General features: G+C 35.8%; 2 protein-coding genes across 2 annotated transcripts; both read right to left on the bottom strand.

Moving 5' to 3' along the window:
• Positions 1 to 5296: 5296 nt before the first annotated feature.
• Positions 5297 to 11529, bottom strand: LOC113644918 (nuclear nucleic acid-binding protein C1D). Its single transcript, XM_027150069.2, has 7 exons — positions 11484 to 11529; positions 11005 to 11018; positions 10794 to 10848; positions 10461 to 10609; positions 10281 to 10347; positions 10084 to 10139; positions 5297 to 5768 (listed from the first exon to the last, which is right to left on the bottom strand). The coding sequence occupies exons 1-7, from the start codon at positions 11512 to 11514 to the stop codon at positions 5622 to 5624; spliced, it is 519 nt and encodes a 172-aa protein (XP_027005870.2). The 5' UTR covers positions 11515 to 11529; the 3' UTR covers positions 5297 to 5621.
• Positions 11530 to 15486: 3957 nt separating this feature from the next.
• Positions 15487 to 23242, bottom strand: kifc1 (kinesin family member C1). Its single transcript, XM_027150064.2, has 17 exons — positions 23115 to 23242; positions 22653 to 22678; positions 22346 to 22426; positions 22152 to 22245; positions 22002 to 22052; positions 21476 to 21517; positions 21169 to 21358; positions 20912 to 21077; positions 20597 to 20764; positions 19946 to 20065; positions 19321 to 19605; positions 19031 to 19195; positions 18223 to 18361; positions 17337 to 17476; positions 17156 to 17229; positions 15937 to 16012; positions 15487 to 15860 (listed from the first exon to the last, which is right to left on the bottom strand). The coding sequence occupies exons 2-17, from the start codon at positions 22662 to 22664 to the stop codon at positions 15816 to 15818; spliced, it is 1848 nt and encodes a 615-aa protein (XP_027005865.2). The 5' UTR covers positions 22665 to 22678; positions 23115 to 23242; the 3' UTR covers positions 15487 to 15815.
• Between the last annotated feature and the right edge of the window lie 316 nt (positions 23243 to 23558).

The raw sequence follows: 23558 nt of genomic DNA, 5'->3' as shown, positions 1-23558 counted from the left end.
TAATTAGTTCTTGCATTTAAGGCACTTCTTGTGTAACACTCAAGTCCATGTTTCTGCTTCTAGAGTTTTGGTTATTAATCCACGACCATTAACGATAGGCACTATTTAAAAACTACTGTATAGTTCAGGAATGATGCAGTGTTGAATGTGGCTGTTACTTTTTAAACTCTCAATTTAAAATGACCCAGAGTGATATTCACATGGGCAGCACATGAGCTGCTTGGCTAGATGTTGCTTTCACCCCTGAAGCAGATACAGACACAGACAGAAAAGCCTTCAAGAGTTGGAGATCTGCTTAAAGGCTGAAATCATCAGTGGGGGCCTCTTGTCAAGTATTCCTCTTCAAATCTAGCCCTCAGGCCCAGCAATGATGTCAAACTGATAGTCTAGACAGCAGCTGTCTCGCAACAAGCTGCTCCAGAACTCCGCTCAGGACATCACTCCTCCCTCTGCTCCCTTTACTTGCATTCTAATTTTCTCTTTGACCCAGCCCAGTCAGGAAATATGTTTCACTGCATGTATCAGTGACTTCAAAGGACTGATTTGTGATATCCTATTTCAGATTTGTACATTAAAACTCATTAGTTATGCTGTCATAGCTAGTTTTGCCGGAGTCCCTGACTGTACTTTGCACATAATGTACATTTATCTTTAACATGATTACAAGCATACCTAATAATTTTCTCTCTCTATCTATCCATCTCTGTTGAGCTATATATGCCATTCCCAAGCTCCCTGTGTTCTGAGTTCCCAGTGTGAACACTTCTTATTTCTAGCCTTACCTGATCCATGCTAATGCCCTATCCCTGCTTGGAGTTTCATCGCTTGGTTTTGCACTCTGATGGGGATAGATGTACACTGACAGCCCGTGACCCATTAGACTGCTGATCATCGAACCACTTGGAGACCATCACACCAACTTTGAAATAGCATTACATCAGTCAGCTTTGTGGAGGTCTTCATCAGTGAACATTTGAAGACTTCGGCAGGAAGGAATTAGTGTTAAGTCTATAATGAACTCAGAAATTATGCTGACCTATATTAATTCCTGATGAGCTCTTGGTTGCACAATTACAAAACTGTAGTAAAAAAAAACTGGTAAAAAGAACATTATTTACTGTCCACTGTCACCCAAATGAGGATGGGTTCCCTCCTGGTTCCTCTCAAGATTTCTTCCCCATATCATGTTTTTCCTTTCCACAATAACCTCAGGCTTGCTTATCATGGATAGATGTTAGAGATAAATAACAACTTAATTTTAAACTTTAAAATATTATTGTTTCTATGCTTCTTTAAAGCTGCTTTGAGACAATGAAAATTGTTAAAAGAACTATACATACAAAATAAAAATAATAAAATAATAAAATAAATAATAATAACAACAACAACAACAACAACAACAATAATAATAATAATAATAATAATAATAATAATAATAATAATAATAATAATAATAATAATAATAATAATAATAATACATTGAAAAAAGGAAAAAACTGAGATAGGACTGAATAACCATGAGATGAACCAGACTCAAAAGGCAAATGTTCCAAATGTCATAGAATGTCCTGAAAGAATGGTCTAAAGAGGCTACACTAAAAGTATTTCAGTTCCAAACATAATGTTCATGGTGATAAACATGGTGTTTGGGATTAATGGGGATACAAGCTGGTCAGCTGCTTGCCCCATGTCAGCCGTCTTGTGCTACTGTGCAACCAGCAGAGCAGATTTGATTCCACTTAGCCAATTCCTAAACACAACACAAGTTCTTCCACCTGGGTGTATGCACAGATACAACTTAAAGTCATGATTTCTCATTTAAGAGCGCTCACCCTTCATGGGCTTCAATTTAGAGACAGGAACATTCCTTAGGAAAAATATGTCCTGACAGTAGCTAGATTTCTATAAACACCTCAATGACAATAACAGCTCAGTTTGCTTTTTATCTGGTGTAATGCCTTATGGGATGCCAGCCTTGCCTGAATATCCCTGAATGTGATGATTGTCACTTCTGTTCAGTGAACCATTCATGCCCTGTAATTTGGGACCACTCCAATCAGAATAAAAATATTTAATCATAGCAAAAATGTAACCAGTAAGAAGCTATTGATTTGTATTGACTTTTAAGGGACCAAAAACATAACAGCAAATTTAAGGAAATCCTCTAACATTTTTAATTTGAAAAACTGCATTAGATGCATAAGGAGTCATGCATTTTATGCATAAGGAATCCATAAATGTCAGAAGTGTGCACAAAACTTGACAAGGTCCTAGGGCAAAGGGTTTCTAGTTTTTGCGTGGTTTGACAAAAAAAACAATGTGATTGCTTTGTTACAATAAAGCTGCCAAACTATCCCATATCATGTGTAGTCATTCCTCTAAGAAGGATGAAAATTTCCTCATCACAAAACATGCTGACTGACCTTCTTGTGCATGTTTTGAATTTCTTTTGTTCAGCCTTGCTAAAGGGCTTTAAACCAAATGCAATATGCCAAATCATATCATAAGACAGGAGTCTGCTTAATTAAACCCTTAGGCAATGCCAACAAAAGCCATTATGAAGCTCTCCTCCACGTTTTAATTAGTCTCACATAGAATAATTTTCCAACCACCTTCCACATCTTCATTGCCTTTCAATGACTTTTCCAAAAGATTAAATGTCAAACAAGACCAAAAAAATACTTTTGAAAATGTTTGAAAATACAAAATATGCAATATGTAAAAATATGTACAGAGCCTGCACCAATTACCCAGTATAATCTGTCAAAACAGATTATACCTACTGCCATAAATACTTGTTGAAAATAAAGAAACTGGCAAGTTTGCTCACTTCTTACATGTAAGCAGGGTGACCACCATGCGACAAGACTCCAACCAGGGTAGAACATCAGGATTGATGAAGTAGGACCGTAAGACGATCGGACTACGGACTTGGAACACTGAGAGAGACAGAGACAGAAACAGAAACAGAGACAGAGACAGAGACAGAGAGAGAGAGAGAGAGAGAGAGAGAGAAATCAGTCGTGTAATCAGGTGATAGACAAGAGTCAGCAGGTGGCACAGACATTAGGGGTTTCTGGGATGTAAAGTGTCCCACCCCTTCACAGTCTGCAAACCTGAGCAACTTGGGAGGGTGGTAAGGTGACATCCCAGATCACCAAACACTCTATGCCCATGAACCATCCAGATCTGCTTCTTTACCTAAGAAAGGCTATATATAAAAAGCTAGACTAAACAAATGTGTTTTTTGCCTGGACCTAAACACTAGGATTATGTCTGAATCCCGAACTCTAAGTGGAAGGCTGTTCCATAACTGTGGGGCTCTGTAAGAACAAGTTCTGCCCCCTGATCTAGCCTTTTGTACTTGAGGTTCTACCAAATATCCTGCACCTTTTGATCAAAGTAGGTGTGACGGATCATAAAAATAAAAAATAAAAAAAAAGATGTACGTTGAAAACTCATGTACGTTGGCATACAACCATTAAGTGCTTTAAAGGTTAGTAATAGTATTTTATAATCAATGTGAAATTTGACTGGGAGTCAATGTTCTAGTTATGACTCTGGACTAACTGTAGCTTGTTTATGCTCCTGCTGGAACATTCAGACAGTAAAGCATTACAATAATCCATCCTAGAGGTATTGACATTAAATTTCTTATTTTAGCAATATTTCTGAGATGAAAGAAGGCTACCATTGTGATATATGTGAGCTTCAAATAAGAAGCCAATGTCAATAATCACACCAAGGTCTTTTACTGCTGCACATCATGAAAAAGAAAGCCCATCCAGTCTTACTTTGTAATCAGAAAGCTTACATCTGGCTGCCTGTGGTCCTAGTAAAAGCACTTCTGTCTTGTCAAGAGTTAAGCAAAAGAAAGTTAGTAAGCATCCACTGTCTGATGTCCTTCACACAATCTTCAATCTTATTAAGCTGGTGACTCACATCTGACATAGCTAAAACATACAGCTGCATGTTATCAGCATAAAAGTGGAAGCTAATACCATGTTTACAAATAATTGCACCAAGGGGTAGCTTAGATACAGTAGGGAGAAAAGCATTGGACCTAAAACAGAACCTTATGGAACACCAAACCTTAGTTTGGTACCTTGATTTGTTTAGAGTAGTCACCAAGAAACATGTGGAAACATACATCTTTGTTGTGAAATTCATTCATTCATTTTCTACCGCTTTATCCGAACTACCTCGGGTCACGGGGAGCCTGTGCCTATCTCAGGCGTCATCGGGCATCAACGTGCAATACCCACTAAGCCACCGTGCCCCCCTGTTGTGAAATTACAACTTAAATATTAAAATGAAAAACAATAAGAATCATTTTAGGGGGAAAGAATAAAAATAAAACATGTACAATAAACTGGTTGCATAAGAGTGCCCATACCTTTATAATAGGAATTGTGGCAGTGTTCAGAATCAGTCAATACCTGTCATCAATTAAAAAGACTGATTAAAACCAAATAAAGTACATCATCTTGAAGATATCTAACTGGAAAACCATGGGCTGCAAAAGCTTACACATCATGTACAGGATTTCATTGTTAAAAAATATGAATTACGAAAGGGTTACAAAAAATTGCAAGACATTGAATAGAACATGGAACACTATAAAGACAATAATCGACAAATAAAGAAAATATGGTACAACAGTGACATTTCTAATGGGACATCACCCTAAAATTGATGAGAAGAATTGAAGCAATTTCTGCAAGTACTGTTCCATTCATGTGACAACAATCTCCCAATTAAGAATGAATGGTGTGATAAAATCTAAAGTATTAATTTAGGGGTGTGCTTACAAAACCCCATTATTCCTGATTTTTTCCTAATCTTTGTTTTCTAAAACTATTCTTCATGGTTTTTCATTTTAATATACAAGTTGGTCTGTGTCTCACCCTACCTTTCAGGTCCATGGTATGGGCTCCTTCCTCGTTTATTCGTTTCCTCCAACTTCCCAAAAACTTGCTGTTAGGAGAGTGCAATACGATGCCATGTGCCATCCAGTGTGTGTTCCCTCCCTCCTGATCTACTGTGATCTACCCTCAACAGCACTTAAAATACATACTGCAGAAGGATATATATATATATATCTTCCCTATTCTGTTTCTATACTTCTGTAAAGCTGGTTTGAGATAATGGGAATTGTTAAAAGCGCTACACACAAATTGAATTTGAATACAAGGCCCGTAAAAAGTGGTTTAGACATTCTGAAAATTAATCACAGCTTAAATTTCTTTTGTATCGATATGTTAATAAAACAAATAACTAAAGCAGCATCTCAAGATCCAGTTTATGCATATCTGAACTTTTATTTGTATACATTAACAGAAACCTTGCATGCCATTTCTCATATAACCTTTACAACTTGATGCAGGTTATACAGTATGTAAACATCTACTTCCCACTGAAATCTTATCATGAAAACAGATCATTCAACAAAATTATATTCAGACAAATCTGCTGGCAGGCAAAACTGTGGTGGAAAAGAAGAAATGCCACAATGATGAGAGAAATCACATGGATGATAAAAGACACATCCTGCACATGTGTATAGTTCAGCCTCAGAATTTTGGGTCCTCAACTCAGTTTCCTTTGATTGGCTTGATGTGCTATAACATGCTTTCTTTGTCTCTGGTTACCTCTCCAACCCACAGTGCGTTCCTGATAAACCGAGATGCTGCTTCTTTGTCCAGACATGCTGCTTTTTTCTTGTCTGTGATCTCCTTTATCCTGTTCATGTAAGTCCGGATTCTCTCCTATGGAGTGTAAAATTAGGTGTGATTTGAAATTTTTAATAAAAAATAAGCATCTTAATGGACATTACATGCTTTTAAAGATACATTAAGCTAGAATTTCACGTTATGTTTTGTAAAAATCCATTGTCAAGTTCCTGCTTGTCAGTGCAAAAAAATACCTGGTTTTATCACAATTTATTGTTTTTAATCTTCATTGGTAATCATAACATTCAGTACTTTATTAGGATCACCTATCCCACTCCATTTACACAGATTGGTGCAATATAGAAAAAACATCCTGTAAGCAGCAGATGGAAACGCCTTGTTGAGAGAGGTCAGAGGAGAATGGCAAACCTGGTTTGAGCTGAGAGAAAGGCTACAGCTATTCAGATAACCACTCTGTACAATTGTGGGAAGTGTATTGTTTACCTGGCAAACTTTGTGTCTGTTATTAACATTGTATTGCCGACTGATGGCCATAGCCTTCTGAGTAATGCTGATGAATATGTGCATCTCTTTATGATCACAATTTACCCATCTTCTAATAGCTACTGCCAGCAGAAAAATGCACCATGACACAAAGCCCTAACAATGAATAATTTTAAGATTTTAAGAGTGTTTTATTGTTGTATTACTGTGGTGGTGTGACGTTGGTGTTTACTTAATCCAGATTCCAATAATCTTGTGAAACTGCAAACAATAATTACAGATTCCTAGTAATTATCAAGCATATCAGTATCTTTTCATGCTCTACCTCTTATCATGTGACTCCAACTAACAAATCAAAATCAAGAAACACAGTGCCATCTAGTGGCCATACAATAGACAATTATGGCATAATACACAGTGTCTAATACTCTTTTAGTAAAATGTCATACAAAATTTTTCATACTTGTGCCAAACTTCCAAAGACGAACTTAAAAAGACTGGAACTGTTGCAGACCAACCAAGAAATGGACATCCACAACCATGCTTACTAAAACTGCCAGACACAGGAACAGTTTCTTTCCCCAGACAATCACCCTAATTAACAACTCACCATAATTATATTCCCTGCTTCATAGCTAGAAGTACTGCATTATCAGAACCGTCAGCCATCACATCACCCGTATATGTTACGCACTACTGCTGCATATTGCACAAAAGCATAATATTACACAATATTATTTGCACTACCATGCACTTCTCACACTTTATGTACATAACTGATCTTGCCTATATTGTATCACATCTGCACTGTCTTGTATAATCTGTATTATCTTGTCTTGTATAGTATAGTGTTATTTAGGTCCGTACTTTTGAGAGTCACAAACAGCTGGAACCAAATTCCTTCTGTGCGTCAACACATTTTGTATTCGAACCTGACTCTGATCCACTGAAAAAGGCACAATTACCATGGTATTGGTATACATATTCCCCTATATCATACATATATGTATGAAAACTTTCAGGACACCCCGTAGGACGATGACAAAATAATTAATAGTTAAGATGCAAATAGTTATTCAAAACTGACTGAAGATAACTTGATCTAGCAAATATAAAAATAAAAGAAATGAGGACATGTTTAAGAAAAGTAAAACTGTATTAAACAGTAATAAACTGTAACCATATCCAGCCTTAAAGTCCATCATTAAGTGTGCCAGCATTTTCACAACACTTTGTGATTGCTTTATATTAAACTCAAATCAACAAGGATTATCTGGAAATTAACCACCAACAGGGTCCAAGCCACCAAGAGAAAGATTTGTGATTTTATCTTGGTTCTTGATTTAATCATCTGAGTTTTAGCCCAATACAACATTGAAAGCTGCTACATGCACTAAGCTCTTTATAAAGATCACTTCTAAACCTACTCATTCATGCAATTATCTAATGGTATGGGACATGGGATGTTTAATCATACAGACAGAGGTTAAGAGCTTCAGGTAGATTTCACATTAAACATCAAAATGGAGATCTCAGTAACCTTCATTATGGCATAGTAAAACATTAAAACTAATTTTGGATGGGTTACAACAGCAGAAAACCACATTTGGGTTCTTCTCCTATAAGCCAAGAATAACAACGTCTGGCTACATTGGCCAAGATGATTGCAAAACAAGCTTTTTTCTATTCTTCAACTTTGTCGTCTTACTGAATTTGTGCTGTCTGAATAAACCAATGCTTGAATGAATTGCTACAACAGGTTTATGTTTAGAAATACAAATATATCCACACTTTCTAGTAAACTTAATGTTGTGCTGTGTAACATCATAATTAAGAAAATCAAACTACCTCTACACTGGAGATGTTGTCTGCAGTCTTTTGGATTTTGTGGATTTCCCCATTTCGCACACTATTACCTTATCATTCTCAAAGTGTAATTAAAGTCTGACAATTTCATATTAAAAGAAATACAATGTATTGTAGAAAGTATGGGGGGAAAAAAATAATTTTTTAGTTTTCTTTTTATAATGGATCTATGAATATGGCATTCAGGCAAGAGAAACTGTACTTTTACTATTTACTTTGTATTTTACTATACTCTACTGTAATTCAAACACTATTACTTCATTATTATAATACATTAGTTATTTTCATATTAACTTATTTTAAATGTCCAGTTCCCATGGACATTTAAAAAATCAACAGTAATTTGTTTCCTATTGAGCACTATGTATGTTTTTTTTTTGCATAACTGTCAGTTTTGGGGGTTTTTTATAAAGAGGTAATGGTATTGAATTGAAGTGGAAAACAAAAAAAACAAAAAGTCAGTTTTTAGCTTTGTCACTTTGTAATCTGTTTATCGTTTTTAAACTGCTTCTCAACTGGATGAAATAAAACCATTTTTATATGATAAAGAAAAATGTGTGAATGCATTACATGCAAACAACCCAATAACTATTCCTATGTATTGTCAGCGCTTTTTAATGCAAATAAAATAAAGTGTCTCTGTTGCTGGGGATTCGGCTCTGTTTATTCTGCCATGGTGGAGCAGGATTTATCTTTAATAGGGTCGGACTAGCTAATTTTGATAGCACCTCCCACCCTAAATGATGATCATAAAGATTTAAGGTATAAAAGCCTAATAAAAGTGCCAAGATTTAGAAATACAGAAGCATTCAAGCATTTCAATTTGCACAATGGGAAGGAAATATGGAGAATTTTCCTAATCAGACAGCATGGTGCACTCTTGACTGACAAAGTAGCCCAGTAAAAGTGAAAGAAACATCCCCTAAACTGAAATTTGAACACATCATCTTGGGGTAGCCTTTTTAACTACCAGTTCTTTCCCAATTTGTAGATTGTAAAGTAACACTACTTGGTTTCTAGGAGTTTTGGCTTTATATCACACATAGTACTTGATTAAATATATAAAACTATTCATACAAATTGTTGAAAAGATAATCAACAACATTAGAGTTACTACTCTCATATTATTATAAGCTGGATAACCTGTTGCTAACACTACTTGCAATAACAAGGCACCAAAAAAAGATATAGTTGGTCTCATAAATTCACATATGCCATAATCTGAAAAAGTCAACAATTAAAATAAAATAAGAATTTAACTTTGCTTAATTATTATTATTTAGTACTGCCCTGAATAAGCTATTTCATATCAGATGTTTACATATAGTCTAGATGATAAAATAACAACCGAATTTAAACAAATCACTCAGTTTAATACAGTATTTTACATATGTGATACTCGTTTAACTGTTTATGGTGACCTGAATGATCATTTACTGTTTTTATGTTTTGTGATAGCAGGTTTTTTTTAACTTTCCACCATTCTTAAGAATTTTTTTTTAAAAGTTTATGAATAATCTTTGTTTTTCAAACAATTTCTGCATATCTGACCCCTTTCAAACAGTGGCAAGATGATGTTGGGATTCATCTATACACTGTACACAACTATTGCAAATGTTCAGTGAATCTTAAGGAGGCAAAATACAGCAGTAATGCAAGGGAGATAACCCATGCAAATTACGTTAAACAAAGCAACTTATATGAACTGATGTTCATAAAGCACTACATTACTGATTTTTATAGCTATAAGTATACTCACATTTTGGACATCAGTTTAAATGCAAAACCTTTCTGAATTTACAGTATTTTACAATTTTATGAGCAAATTACAATAACAAAATGAATAAAAACGTGTTAGTATTCCGCATGATAAATGAGGTCCAATGTCTCCAACACTAAGTATGTTTTGACTAAAAAAAAACCTGTCGTGCAAAAACTTGTTTCCAATTTATAGTAATAATTTTAAATCATACATTTTCATAAAATCCCATGTTACATTTATTATCTGGTTTTCAAAATGCTACAGTATGGTGATTCTTACCAGTTCCTGTTTGATTCCATGATCTTTTGGATTCACTCCTTGTGTTACCAAGTACACTAATAAGAAAGAAAGAAAGAAAGAAAGAAAGAAAGAAAGAAAGAAAGAAAGAAAGAAAGAAAGAAAGAAAGAAAGCGATTAGTTTTTATTGGCATAAAATATGTGTATTTACTGTGCTGTAGAACTGCTGAAATACGCACTCCAGAATAGGGAATTGAGTGCGTATGCTGACAGTAAGTCGACTTTGGCTTGCTCAAGGGGGCCAAGCTGGAACAAAACAATTAAAACATTTATTAAAATGGGTGTCCTGTAACCACACTTGTCCTGTGTCTGCACTTAATCCTATTTGTGTGCTGTTGCGACATTTATATACAGCCAACCTTTATATGTTCGGGCTTCGACAGAGACATGAGGGTCTGGATAACATTTTGGACCGAGTTTACAGAAGTCAGGAAACCAGTCATGTATTCAGCGATTTCGGTGGGGAAATCCTCCAGAGAGCCTTCGTGAGTCATATCTGTAAGTATAGCTGAGAAGGAAAAAGAATGATAAAAAACTTATTTACTACATGTTTATAGGACACTTTTTTTAGTCAATGTTAAATAAAAGTGTGACGTGGTTTGAACATAGCACGGCTTAAATAAAGTCTCTATCGGGTTTTTAAAAAAGCTCATATAATTCGCCTTTTGACTACATATTTGAATCCATCTCACCTCGCAATGAATCGCGTCTAATACACGCTACACAGGAAGTCGGTGCGTGTTTCCTCTTTGACGTTATAACACATTTCAAAATAAAGGGTTTGAGAATTAGGAACATGTGAGAACAGAAAGAACTACTCTAGGCTAAAAAACAAAAATCAAGCGATTTTAAATTCAAATTCAGTTTATTTGTATAGCGCTTTTAACTTTGACTAATATTTACCTTTGCTTGTTGATCTGAAACACAAAAAAATTAAAAATCAGGAAGAGGCAAACACTTTTTCACACTACTGTATATGTGGATGAAATGACAATAAAATTCTTCTTGACTTAACATGAAGCGTGTGTTTGTGTGTGCTTAAAGAAAATCGGTTAGAAAATTAAAGTAAAGAATAAATTATCCAGCTTCTTGATTCCCTGCCCAACCATAGACATGTTACAATCAGGTGTCCTCACCACTGGCTGAGATCATTACAGCCACAGACTCAGAAAGCCACAATGGGCAACCCACCAAATAGGTCCTGACTAGCCCAACATCCGGCCCATTATTTAACAGTCTGCAACATGTTGGAGTAGCCAAACCTTATAAAACGGCTGATTGCACAAAACTCAAACTGTACTTTTTCTTTCTTTCATCCTCCCCCTTCATTTTTTGAGGAGGAGCTATGACCAGAGATAAACCTAAGTTGTGCCTCAATTTACCCCATCCTTTGTTGTGACCACCTTTGCCCATCCCAATCACAGTTGCCAAGTTAAGTTTTTTCCCACATGTTCTAGCCTCTACACAGTCTCAGTATATAGCACCACATAGAAATGGCTCATATCTCATATAGCACCACATAGAAATGGCCTTGAGTTCATCCCAAACCACCTGTTTTTATGCTTGGGTAAATAGTTGGGGGTAGCAGCATACCACCACCCCCACCTAACTATCCTAGCATAAAAATTGGTGGTTTGATATGAGCTAAAGGCCATGCTTTATCTGAAAGTAATTGAGGAGTCCCACAGTGACTACCCAAGCCCAAGTTCCCAAAGCAAACAATTTGTCAGGATTTGTGTCGACTGCATACCCAGTGCCTCACATTGACAAATTTCTTGTAGTACACTTTCATGCTCTTTGCTTTTCAATTAAATAATTTTTAAACTTGTGCAAAAACCACAAAACAATGTCATAAATGTTGGAAAAATGTAAGTAACCAAGTACAGTATAGTACAATAAAATTATAACTATGCAGGCTCAAAGCAATAAAACCAAAATCCTTATTTCAAGAAATCAGGGCCCCTTAGCACTAATGCTAAAGAGGTTCTATGTGCGGCATTTATTAGAACAAGCCCACAATTCAGGACATAAAATGAAAAGGCAAGGTGCAAAAACAGGCAGAGGTCAGCAAGGCAAACAATGTGAAACAGTATGCTCATACATGCATTTCTTTTCATTTGCTTTCTCCTTCAACAAGTACAGCTTTCGCCAGATCATAAGGTTGTGTAAGGGACCGCAGTGTAATAGGTGTTGGCTATCAGCACTGGCAAAACCTTGTTTCTGATACACATGTAAATAGTCTGTCAGAGATTTGTCTTCATGGCCACACAGCATGTCATGGTAAGTTTCAAGTTATATAACTAAACAAATAAACAAAAGGAAAGGTTTTTTAATTATCTGTAAAATGTACAATATCAAATTATTAAAACATTGTTACAGAGCATTTTGAAGAAGCCTTGTCTTATTTAAACCCCAGACATTTAGTTTGTTTTGCTCTTGTTGTTGTAATGAGAGGTATCACCATGGTGAGATCCAAATAGATCACTGAGGCCTTTAGAAAGAAGAGTGTTGATGCTTATGATTCTGGTAAGGGTTATAAAAAGATCTCAAAAGAATTTGTAATCAGCCATTCTACTGTCCAAAAATCATTTGCAAATAGAGAACATTTAAAACAACAGCCAACAAGATCAGACTACAAGATGTTTTAAGAAATCTCGAAAAACCCTAAAATATCATCACGGTACCTACAGCAAGCTCTTGCTTCAGATGATGTCAAAGTGCATGTCTTAGCAAGTCAAGTGAAGTCAAGTGAAGAATATTTTTATTGTAATTTCATCCATACTGTATATAGCTAATGCAATAATGTCTCATTTCATTGCATGTAATGAAATGAGACAAGGTTTCTCCAGGACCATAGTGCTACATAGAAAAAACATAGCTAAGTAAAATGACACAAAGCTAAGGATTAAAAGGTGCCCTAGCCACATAAAGTGCATCTGTACAACCTAGAGCAAAGTACAAGACAAAAGACAGTGCAAACAAACAATACAAAACACTACAAAAAACAGCATAGTGTGCATATACAGTATTATACAAAATGTTGTGCAAATATATAGGAATCTGAACAAGTGTTCTATTTAAACATATGTATACTTAATGTAATAGCAACAGTTTGATGAGGTATTAAAGGTATTGAAATGTGGTGTGCAAAACAGCAATTGACTGAATATGCAAGACAGCATGTTCAAAGATAGCAAAAACAGTGCTATATAAATACAGCATGTAAACAGTTTTATATGGGTAGTGCTGTGGACATGGATGTATACTGACTGAGAATGTATTCGTGATATTATTCTATGTGAATTCTAGGGACAGTTGACTGTGAAAAGTGACCTAGGCAAAATTTAATTCTCTGATTGTTTTTTCCTGTCAATATTATTTTGAAAAATATTAAAATAATATATTTTTCATAACAGTGAGGTGAGATACTGCTTTTATTCATAAATATTTAGTTATTTATTAGTCAGCTGACAACTCCCATTATAAAAAAAAATGAGTTGCTCAATAAACGATGAGGAGAGAATGAAAGTGCATTAACGTTTTCAAGTAGACTTGATTGCATTACACCCACACAAAAGAAGCATAAGTACAGCATGCCGTACTTGTTCTTTGAATATACATGTTGGACTTACTTCCATTGCTGCGGTGAATATGGTGCAAAATACATTCACACCCATAATCAAAACATGTAAACAAAACATTGTTTTCTGCACCCCGACTATGAAAAGGGGTGCATCAACACATAGCTCGCAGTTTAAAACATACCTCATTTTTACCTCATCAGTTTGCTTCTGATGGCCCAGGGTTTCTTGGAATTCCATTCTTAGGTGTTTAGTACATGCTTAACAGTAGAGTAAATAGTTAATTCTATTAAACAGTAAACAGTTAATTAATTTTTCATATTTTTGCCTAGTGTGTCATAGAAGTCGGGAAATTGCCACAGTGCAGAAAAATGTGTGAGGGGGTAATCTGTAATGCAGATGGAGCATTTCTGGATGGTGACAATTGCGAACCGAAAAAATCCTTGACAACGCCCCAATATTTATTGACTGTCTTTCTGAATCATTAGGGCTTGTATGTGAGGCACTAACAAGGGACTGTTGCTTTTCAGAAGACTATTAAATTGCTCAGCTACATGCTTCCAGACAGTTATATAGCAGGGTGCTAACAGCACAAACGAGTAATCATAATGGACGTGTTTCCGTTTGAAAAGGCAACCCATGTAAAACAGTGCTTACAAACAGTACTTTTAGTTTATTTGTTGTTTTTTTTTGCCATTTTCTTTTCTCCGTTATACTCCAAACAGAAGACACAGCTTCCTTCTTCACAGCTTGTGATGTTATGTTGAATGTAAGAAATCTGACAGCTGAAAAGTTCACCCATCCTTACCGTATACATGATAAATTAGATACAGTATTTAAGATATTTTATTAATTTTATACTTTAAATGTATTTTTATTGTTTCTATACTTCTGTAAAGCTGGTTTTAGACAATGACTTGTAGCAGTATGCAAATAAATTTTATTGACCCAGATACACTCGGTCTTTATGTCCATGCTGAAAACATTTATTGAGGCAAGATTTTTCTTACTAGCTTTAATTTAAGTAGCGTGGAGGGTTCATGGGCATAGTGTTTTGTTGAACTTGGATGAGGTCACCTTATCACGCCTGCATGTTCACTCAGGCTTGCTGACTGGAGTGGTTGGACAATTTTGCAGGAAGCACTCATGTCGGTCATCCTCTCACTCTTAGCTATGCCGCAATACCTAGCCTCACTAGAGTTCCTGCCTGTCCTTTGCACATAAATGTTGTACTTAACACTATTACAAATATACCTAATATTTTCCTCCTTCGAGCTACCCATGACTGTCAATAAAATGAGGATGGGTTCACTTGTGGTTCCTCTTAAGCCTTCTTCCTCATATTGACTCAGTTTTCCCTTGCCCAAACATTATACTTTTTTTTTTTTTAAATATACATTTCTAAAGTTGCTTTGAGAATGTTCATTGCTCAAAGCTTTATACAAAAATTTAAATGAACGCAAGACATAACTTCAAAACTCAATGTTCAGAGATCACATCACATTTGGTTAGCTTAGTGTCAGCTTTTGGTCCTTGATTATGTGACAACCATGTTGCTAGGGTCACCTTCATTATATCACCAGCATTCTCCAAGCAATTTTAATTTGTAATAAAGATGTGCATGTTCATAAAATTATCATTCATTTTCCCCAGTCTGTGTGGTACAGTTTTCCTGAGTTCTAAATTTTTATATATAAAAGACGCAATAGCTCAGACATCTTGGCTTGTGCTTAAGTTGTAACAGTGCTCACTAATAACTGAGAAAACAACCAATAACCACCCTTCCCCATAATAATGACCAGAATTGCCAGATAAAAAACAGGAATTTTATGTACATGTACTATGCATTTAATTATTCTTAAAAGAATTGAAAACAGTGAAATGTACAAACAAAACAAGTTAAAATAAATGCATTGATCAAGGATTCATTCATAAGTTTAAAAAAAAAACAAAACAAAAAACAATAAACTGAAACTAATGTGCTAAACTTTAATATGTTTTTTTAAAAAAACAATATAATTGATAAAAAAACCCCATTTTATCTTATAGGTTCTATGCAAGACAAGCAGGAGTATACTGTATAAAAAGACAAATACCGATGCCTTCAGATGACCAAAGCAAAAGGAAAAAAGGCTACTTCTTATTGGCTGTGGCAGTTCCAATCACACAGTCATTCACCTGCAACAGTTCGATGCAAAAATGGTCAACAAAGGAATTAGAACACAACATAAGCCATTGGAAGATAAATACTAACCTTGCTGGCAAAGCGTAGAGAATTAAGGGATTCGCTAAAACTCTCTTCTTCAGGTGAAATGTTTACAAACATCAAACTAGACATCAAAAGAAACAAAAGACAGCATTCACCGCATTAAATTTCAAATTATATAGATTAAAGACTCAAAAAATAAGTTTGTAGTTCATTCGAAGTACCAAGAAACATGCTCCCATCAGAGATGTTCTTAACCTCCCTTGTTCATTTTCACTTACCACATCATTCACTGTTAATTTTATAATTAGGCACTTTAATGTTTTTTTTTTATTATTTTAATAAAATGTTACTGCTAAAATAGGTTCCCACACACGATCAGAAAATGCACAACCATTTCAGTTTATGCACACTGAAGAATACTAGACACGCTCACTATGTGGGGAGCTGTACTACAAAATATTAGTCAAATGAGCTTCAAAGTGGTTTAATTCATTTGTGCTCATTCGGTTTCAGAGATTTAAAAAAAAAAAAAAAAAAAAAAGGTTAAGCAAGCCACCTTTCAGCATGTGGTATTTGCAAATGCCAGGTGATTTTTGAGAGCAGAACCTGTTTGTGGTACACAGAGTGGCTGTTCAAACAACTGTTGTAGTGATTAATCTAATGCTCACACCAGCTCAGCTCATGTTGCAAAGGACACTAATTAAGAAGGCTCACGTTTGACCTCATCTAGTATTTAACAAGGCTTTAACACATTGTGAGGTTTCACTTCTGTTGATAGACTTTGGGTATTTGTTTTCTAGAGAAAGAGGGAGGAAGGTGTGGGCTCCATAAAAGTTTAAGTTTGTTTTTTAATATAAAAAGTCAAGCACAAACGCTGATTTCACGTTCACAAAAATGATCTGATATGATTGTTAGTCTTCGGATCATGTGGGGGCCAACTTCCACACAGAATGTGCCTCAATTATCAGATTTTGAAAGCTCTGAGGCTGAATTTCCTGATTGCATTCATACTACAGCTCCATTGCATTTAATAGCCAAAATAATTTAATAGCTTTGTAAATTTGCATGGATCACAGAAATGGTTACAGTACAAGTAACTGTAGGATAGGAGTTATTTCCAAATGATTTGTATTTTTACGAATACCATCTGAGAACAGCAAATTCCTCCATAGAAGAATTATTCAGAAAATTTTCCTTCGCTGTTCTAACAATTTAATTGCCAATTATCAGTCTCCCATTTAACATGGTAAAATTCTGAACTTACGTTTTGCTGTTGCCACCCAGGCACCCCTGAAGTAGGTAGGTAAGCTTGGAGTTGCGATAGGGCACAAAGCTTTCCTAAACAGAGCAGAGGATGAAAAAGGCATTCATACGTTGTGCCTTTGAGCTGGTTAGATTTTGGAACTTACGATTATAAATGACCTCTAGTTGATTTTAGGGCACACCTTGTTTGCTAAAGCAGTGATAACAATTCCCAAATTGGTGAGAGAAGAGTTTATGGCAGTCATTTCCTTAAACCTTTCTCCTTGAGATTCACTTTTCTGGATCCTTTCACTGCCAGCCAAATCCACCAAACAAAGGGAGGCTGGGGAGGAAAATAGAAAATAGTGTGTGAAGAATCACATCTGACAGGGGTAAGGGGGGATTGTTGCATAATATCTGTTGATGCGATCAATAGCAGAAACAAGAATAGTTTAAAACAAAACAGAATAACATTATTTTGTTGCAACCCCTAATGGGCAAAGCTGAAAATAGATGAGAAAAGTCAAAATACCATGTGTCATGTGATTAAATATAACTTTGTATCACTGTAAACCTAAAGTTTGATTATAATTTATGACAAGAAAACCAAAAATGTATTGCTTAAACCATTTTAAAAACAGTCTTCATTTACTTGTGCAGTAAAAAGTCTTGATGCATGGTGGGAGGTTCCAAACAAATGACGTGGAATTACATATTTGGCACAGATGCTTATGCATTCTGCCTTTTCTGAGGCCCAAGTTTTTGTACTCAAGTGGTAAATATATAGTGGTCAAATAAGACCATCAGTTGAATTGAGACTGAGAACCTTTGGCAAAATTACCTTATGTTCTTTATGGCCATCTGAGAAGTTATATATATATATATATATATATATATATATATATATATATATATATATATATATATATATATATATATATATATATATATATATAAAAAATGATAAATAATACTACAGTAGGATGGGGGTTGTTATGCATGGGTAAAATGCCTTAGTAAGAAGCAGTTCAATACTAAATAACTGCACTCATGTTCCCCATTTTTCAGTGGAATATTTAGAACACTTACATTTGCACTTTGTATCTCTCCCAATATTTTCTCCCTCAATATCCAGTCGGAAAATGGAATGGGAACGTGAGGAGCAATCATTCATGTTTGTTCGGGCAGTGGACCTGTTTTGGTTTGCCAAGATGATCAACTTGTAAACCTAAAATAAAAAGGAAAGACATTTGAATGTATAAACAAAGCATCTAAGAAAAATACAAATGCTCAAATGTTTGTAACTAATGCATAATTTATGTTCGCAGATTAAATTAACAGTCTGGATGTGCCACTGAACATGTATTTTTCATGTAGTAAAGTTCTTAGGAAACTGTTTAACAAAGGAAGTCTTGACTGCTAGCAATTAGAAAAATGCCATGTCTATTATATTAACTGCTAAATTCAAATTGGTATTTTTTTCTTGGGAACTCTCAAAATGTGTCCAAGAAAGCAAAGGCTGGTGGAGGAAAAAAAAAAAGTTTGAACTTAGATTAGACTGGATCAGAAAAACATTAACCTCTGCCCAATTCAAGGATAAGATTCTTCAGACCCATGAAAAAAGAATCTCAACCAGAAACACTTAAAAAAATAAAAAAAGGCATGGATTGTGAGTCCTTCCTTTTCTTCTCCACAGCATATATCATATGGTAGAGCCAGTGTTTATTGATGGGAGTGCTGATAGAAGTAGCAGGATGAATTCTGAATATTCAAGTTTACTTTACTTTTTGGCTTACGTCAGATAGTAATTGACCAAAGTAGTTACCATATTCAGTAGGAGGTACTTCTTACAACTTGCAATACATATAAATACATTTAGAAATATTACATAAAATACCTCTTCCTCAGTAGTGACCCTCTGGAAATTCAAATTGGTAACTGTAAAGTCATTATTTGTGCTCTTTTTGATTTCATACTCTGGCCTCTTGTTAGGTTTGCCCTTATAAAGCAAGTCCCGCAGGGTTTCGTTGTAAATTTCAACAAAGCTTGCTGTGAAGATGTACTGCAAACAAAAAGGCAATACCATTTTACATTACTGGCCTCAACATACAGTATTTATAGATTTACATATAGATGGATAGAATCTATTTGCAACACTAATTTTTCCCTGAATAGTTGAACCATTACCTGCCAGCCTTGCTCATGAAGCATGTTGGCAGACTTGAAAAGCTGCTTAACAGTTCGTGGAATGACCCCCCTCATGTCCTCCATATCACCACCTTCCATTGTAAAGGTTTTGCCACTCCCAGTCTGGCCATATGCAAAGCAGCAGACGTTATAGCCATCCAGAGCTGACTGCACCAGGAGAGAGATCTCCTCAAACACCTCACTCTGGGTGCTGTGTGGCCCAAACACACGATCAAAGTGAAAGATGTAATTTTTCTGAGTTTCTGCAGCACGTCCCACATGCGACTGGGTAAGAGAGAGAGAGAGACACGTTCCTAAATCACAGGTTCCAAATGCTGGTCATGAAGTGTCCCAAGTCCTGCACATTTTGGGGTTTCCCCTGCTCAAAAACACCCCCATTTTAAATAATCAGCTAAAAAGCTCTGGTAAACACTAAGTGCTGGCATATCCTATACATTAGAATCTGTGTCCTACATTAAAGTGCCCTTTTACACAGAATCTGACAGTGAATCAAGCCCTATTTATGGTTAGACTTCGCAAGCAAAAATTTTAAATCAAAAATATTTCAGACTCGAAAATTCTTTCATTAGTCTCACTACTTACTTGCCACAATTTATTTGCTTACCTCTTCTGTTTTTGCCAGGGTTATCGCCTTGTTGTCATTGGCAGGGAGTTGAATGTGTGGGATGGTTGCCTCCCTGTTGTCAAGGCAAGGACGTACCCTGCAGAAGACCCTAATGTTACCCTGAAAAGAATTAAAAATGTTTCAAAGTGTCCTTCATACCAAAGTGAAAGAAATCAAAAGAGACCAACACTGCCCAAAAACATGTAGTCACCCATTACTGGACTATTTATTTACACCAGCACTAGTCTGTTTGGGTTTGGAACTTTAATTCCAGTGAAGGAAATCATGCTACAGCATAGATATTCTACACAATTGTGTAACATCAGTGGACCTTCCACAAACAGTTGCCACAAAGTGGAAATGCACATCAATGCCCCTACACACAAAGCAAGGTAAAAACATTTTTCTTACAGTCCAAACTCTTACAGTTAATCATTTTACTTTAGACTAATAAAAAAACTGAAAGCTAATCACTGCATAGAGAGACCAATTTCATGATTAATGCATCTACCTAATGCATGATTTTTTTTATTTCAACTTCAAGCACTTCATACTACAAATTCAAAATTAGTGAATTTCTAATGCTAAAACTTCAATTGTACGTTATAGAACATTCTAGAATTATAATGATTATAATGCCATTCAGCTCACCTTCAACTCCTGAATCGTGTTATGGAGTTTCCTGCGTTCCATTTCTCCACAGTGGAGCTCATCATGCTGCCTGGCCACCAATTCCTGTAAGCTCTTTACCATATCCTGACACTTTCTGAGCTCATCCTGACAGTGGGCCAGAGCAGACGTCTGAACAGAGAGCTGGCTCTGATAATAGAAAAATAATAGTAAAAAATATTCTTTGCAAAGTAATCAGAAACATTAAAAATGTTAAGTTACATTGATTGTAAAGCCAGAATTTTACATGTTTGAGCATCTTTTGAAACATAAGATATACAGGGAGTACAGACATGCCTGTATATTGCAGATTTCAGTAGTCATGTCATCTCTTAACTTGACCAAGATCCCATTTTCATCAGTTAGCTTCTTTAGATCTTTCTGCAGGCCATCTTTTTCTTTAATAGTTATCTCCAGCTCTTCTTTCACAGATACCAGATTAGCTAGTTTATCTTCAAGAGCCCTACAAAAGAAAGGTATAAAAAAACAAACAAACAAAAAAAAAACATACAAACAAAAGCATGGTATTTCAAGTCTAGTTGTATGTAGCTTACCCAATATGCTGTTTTAAATGCTTGTTCTCCTCTTGGGCCTGAGTCTTGTTTTTTTGCATTTCTGCCTTTGACATTTTAAGGTCTTCATTTTCTTGGTTAAAAGACTTCAAACGGCTCTGATAATTTTGAATTTTGTTCTCCAAGTCCGTGACTTTGCCCTTTAAGTCCCAACCAGGTCTCTTGGATGCGCCTAAACATGCATGTTGCATGAAAGCAATCAAAGGCCACAAGTGTAACAAATGCTGGCATTTATGTATCTCGGAAAAACAAAGGTTTAGCCAGACTGGTTATATGTTTTCCTTCCTACCTTTAGCAGCTGGTCCATGTGCTGATGACTTTTTTGCATCACCTACAAATAAAATTAACTGGTCATTTTTATACTAATATGTATCAGAGTCTACAGCTATTACAGGATACTTATGCTGTTTAGAATGGCAGAGCAATATTCTAAAGGAGGAGCACCAATAGTGATATCCTCTTTAAGACAAAGGCTTCTAAAAGAGCATAGTTATACTGGACATTTAATAATAAATAAATAGATCCCATCAGCAAAGACCTGTTTTTATGAAGTCACATTATGTTCATTTGAGTGAACAATAATTTGGAGCATTACAATTAGCCTATAGATCATTCCCCCATTGACCTTTTATAAGCTTAAAAGGTTTCATTTATTTACACACATGCCACCCACCACCTTTACACACACAAATATACACAGATCAATTCAAGCAACCAGTCAAACAAGCAAATGACTATCACAACACAAGCATTGCCTACTTCCCAATCCCCGTTTAAAAAGTTATTGTAAACAAAAAGAAAAAAAAAAACCTTACTTCTTGAGGGAGCTGCCACCACTGTCGCTGCTCTGGATAGAGGAAGCTTATCTAAGGAAAGGAAAGGGAGAAAAAAAAAAAAGGTGATGAATTAGACAAGAGATTCTACATTTGAATATACAGTGCAAGTTAAACTGTTGACCAACTTACTGGTTGCAGTGGCTGGCCTAGGATGCTTTGGAGGGACCACAAGGGTAGAAGGTTTGAGCTTCTGAAGGCTCATCTCAACTTTCCGTATCTTTTTCTGTACATTAAAAATAAGAGATTTAAATGACTATTAATAAACAACCATGTTTACATAAAGTAAACTAGCTAAAACAATGTTTCTAGGTTAAAAATCACACCGGTGCAGGCTGTTGATGCTCTCCATCAGTTGTGCTGGAAAGAGGCCTCTTCGACATGACTGGTAACCGGGATGATGTATTCTGGCAGATGAACAACTTTGATACTTAAGATACATGCTTGCCGATTAAGGACAGACTACATTGTGTGTTTATGTTTACATTAGACAGCATGGATAAGGCACTGGCGGCGGGGGGGGGGTGGTTGAGACGTCAAAAATATAGTTGCCTGGGATACAAGAACATGGGGGGGGGGGGCGCCCGCGACATAGCAAATTAGCTCAGAAGACAACCAGAATTAAACACTCACCTCTTTGCTCATCCTGTCAGATCGCGCTTTTATAAACAAATTAAACAAAAAACAGAGTTAAAACCCGCAAAACAAAAAAGAAAATCGAGAAGCAAAAATATAGATGGTGACAAGAATTCTTGTTAAAACGTTCACATCAGATCAGCTGTTTTTTTTGTTGTTGTTATTTTTAAAACCATATCCTAATAAGCGATAAAGCCGTTAATATTAAATGTCATCGCGGGCAGCAATTCAGATACTTCTATTAACGAGCTACTAAATCAAGTGACTAATTCATTACTGACTGAAGCTACCAGACAATTTAGATGTTAGATGATTTTGGGCGGCATCGCCTCCATAATTTCTAGAAATCCTTTAGAGGTCTGTAAAATTAATCTTAACCAAACAACTCCATTTCCCTCATGCTGCTGATAAAAAAAAATCTCACAGTGGACGAATAATGACAGAAAATATCACACTTACCAGCGAGCCATGAACACGTACAAAAGCACTAAACTGCACCCAAATTATGTTCAAAGCTGTTTGAATTTAAATCTTTTGCCGCCGTTTAGCATTAGTTCTCATTGGTCAAATCACAGCCAATAAACAGAGAGTATGGTCCTCCCCACGTTGGGCGTTGGGTGCGTGTCTCCGTGGTGTAGTGCCATCTAGCTGTAGTCCTGCTCGAGGGCCCAATAGCATCAGTGGACTTGCTGTCATCTACATCAATAATGATGTTTCTCAAAATTTTACATTTTATGCAGTCATTGATGACTTTGCTGCTTCGAAGGAAAAAACTTGATCGCAATGACCATTAATCGGCTGTCAGTGACCATGTCAAACAAGCAATCAGATAGCACAGATTTTACCATAGGATTTTTAACATTTGTCTCAGACGAACAAATCATGGCCAAAATCACACCCTGT

The sequence above is a fragment of the Tachysurus fulvidraco genome, chromosome 4 (assembly GCF_022655615.1).
Source record: "Tachysurus fulvidraco isolate hzauxx_2018 chromosome 4, HZAU_PFXX_2.0, whole genome shotgun sequence".
Classification (NCBI taxonomy): Eukaryota; Metazoa; Chordata; class Actinopteri; order Siluriformes; family Bagridae; genus Tachysurus; species Tachysurus fulvidraco.
The sequence above is the reverse complement of the archived record's forward strand: the minus strand, read 5'-3'. Positions and strand labels throughout refer to the sequence as shown.

Bases quoted from the DNA above. Each gene is read 5' to 3' on its own strand.
- LOC113644918 (XM_027150069.2), bottom strand. From the start codon at position 11,514: ATGGGCAAAGGTGGTCACAACAAAGGATGGG. The intron at 10,348-10,460 runs GTTGGCTGTATA...GTTTTGTTCCAG, and splicing joins CGAAGCCCGAACATATAAAG to CTTGGCCCCCTTGAGCAAGC. The intron at 5,769-10,083 runs GTAAGAATCACC...TACACTCCATAG, and splicing joins ATGGAATCAAACAGGAACTG to GAGAGAATCCGGACTTACAT.
- kifc1 (XM_027150064.2), bottom strand. The intron at 20,765-20,911 runs GCATGTCTGTAC...TTCTATTATCAG, and splicing joins CTGAAATCTGCAATATACAG to AGCCAGCTCTCTGTTCAGAC. The intron at 17,477-18,222 runs GTAAGTGTTCTA...TTTCCTCCCCAG, and splicing joins GAGAGATACAAAGTGCAAAT to CCTCCCTTTGTTTGGTGGAT.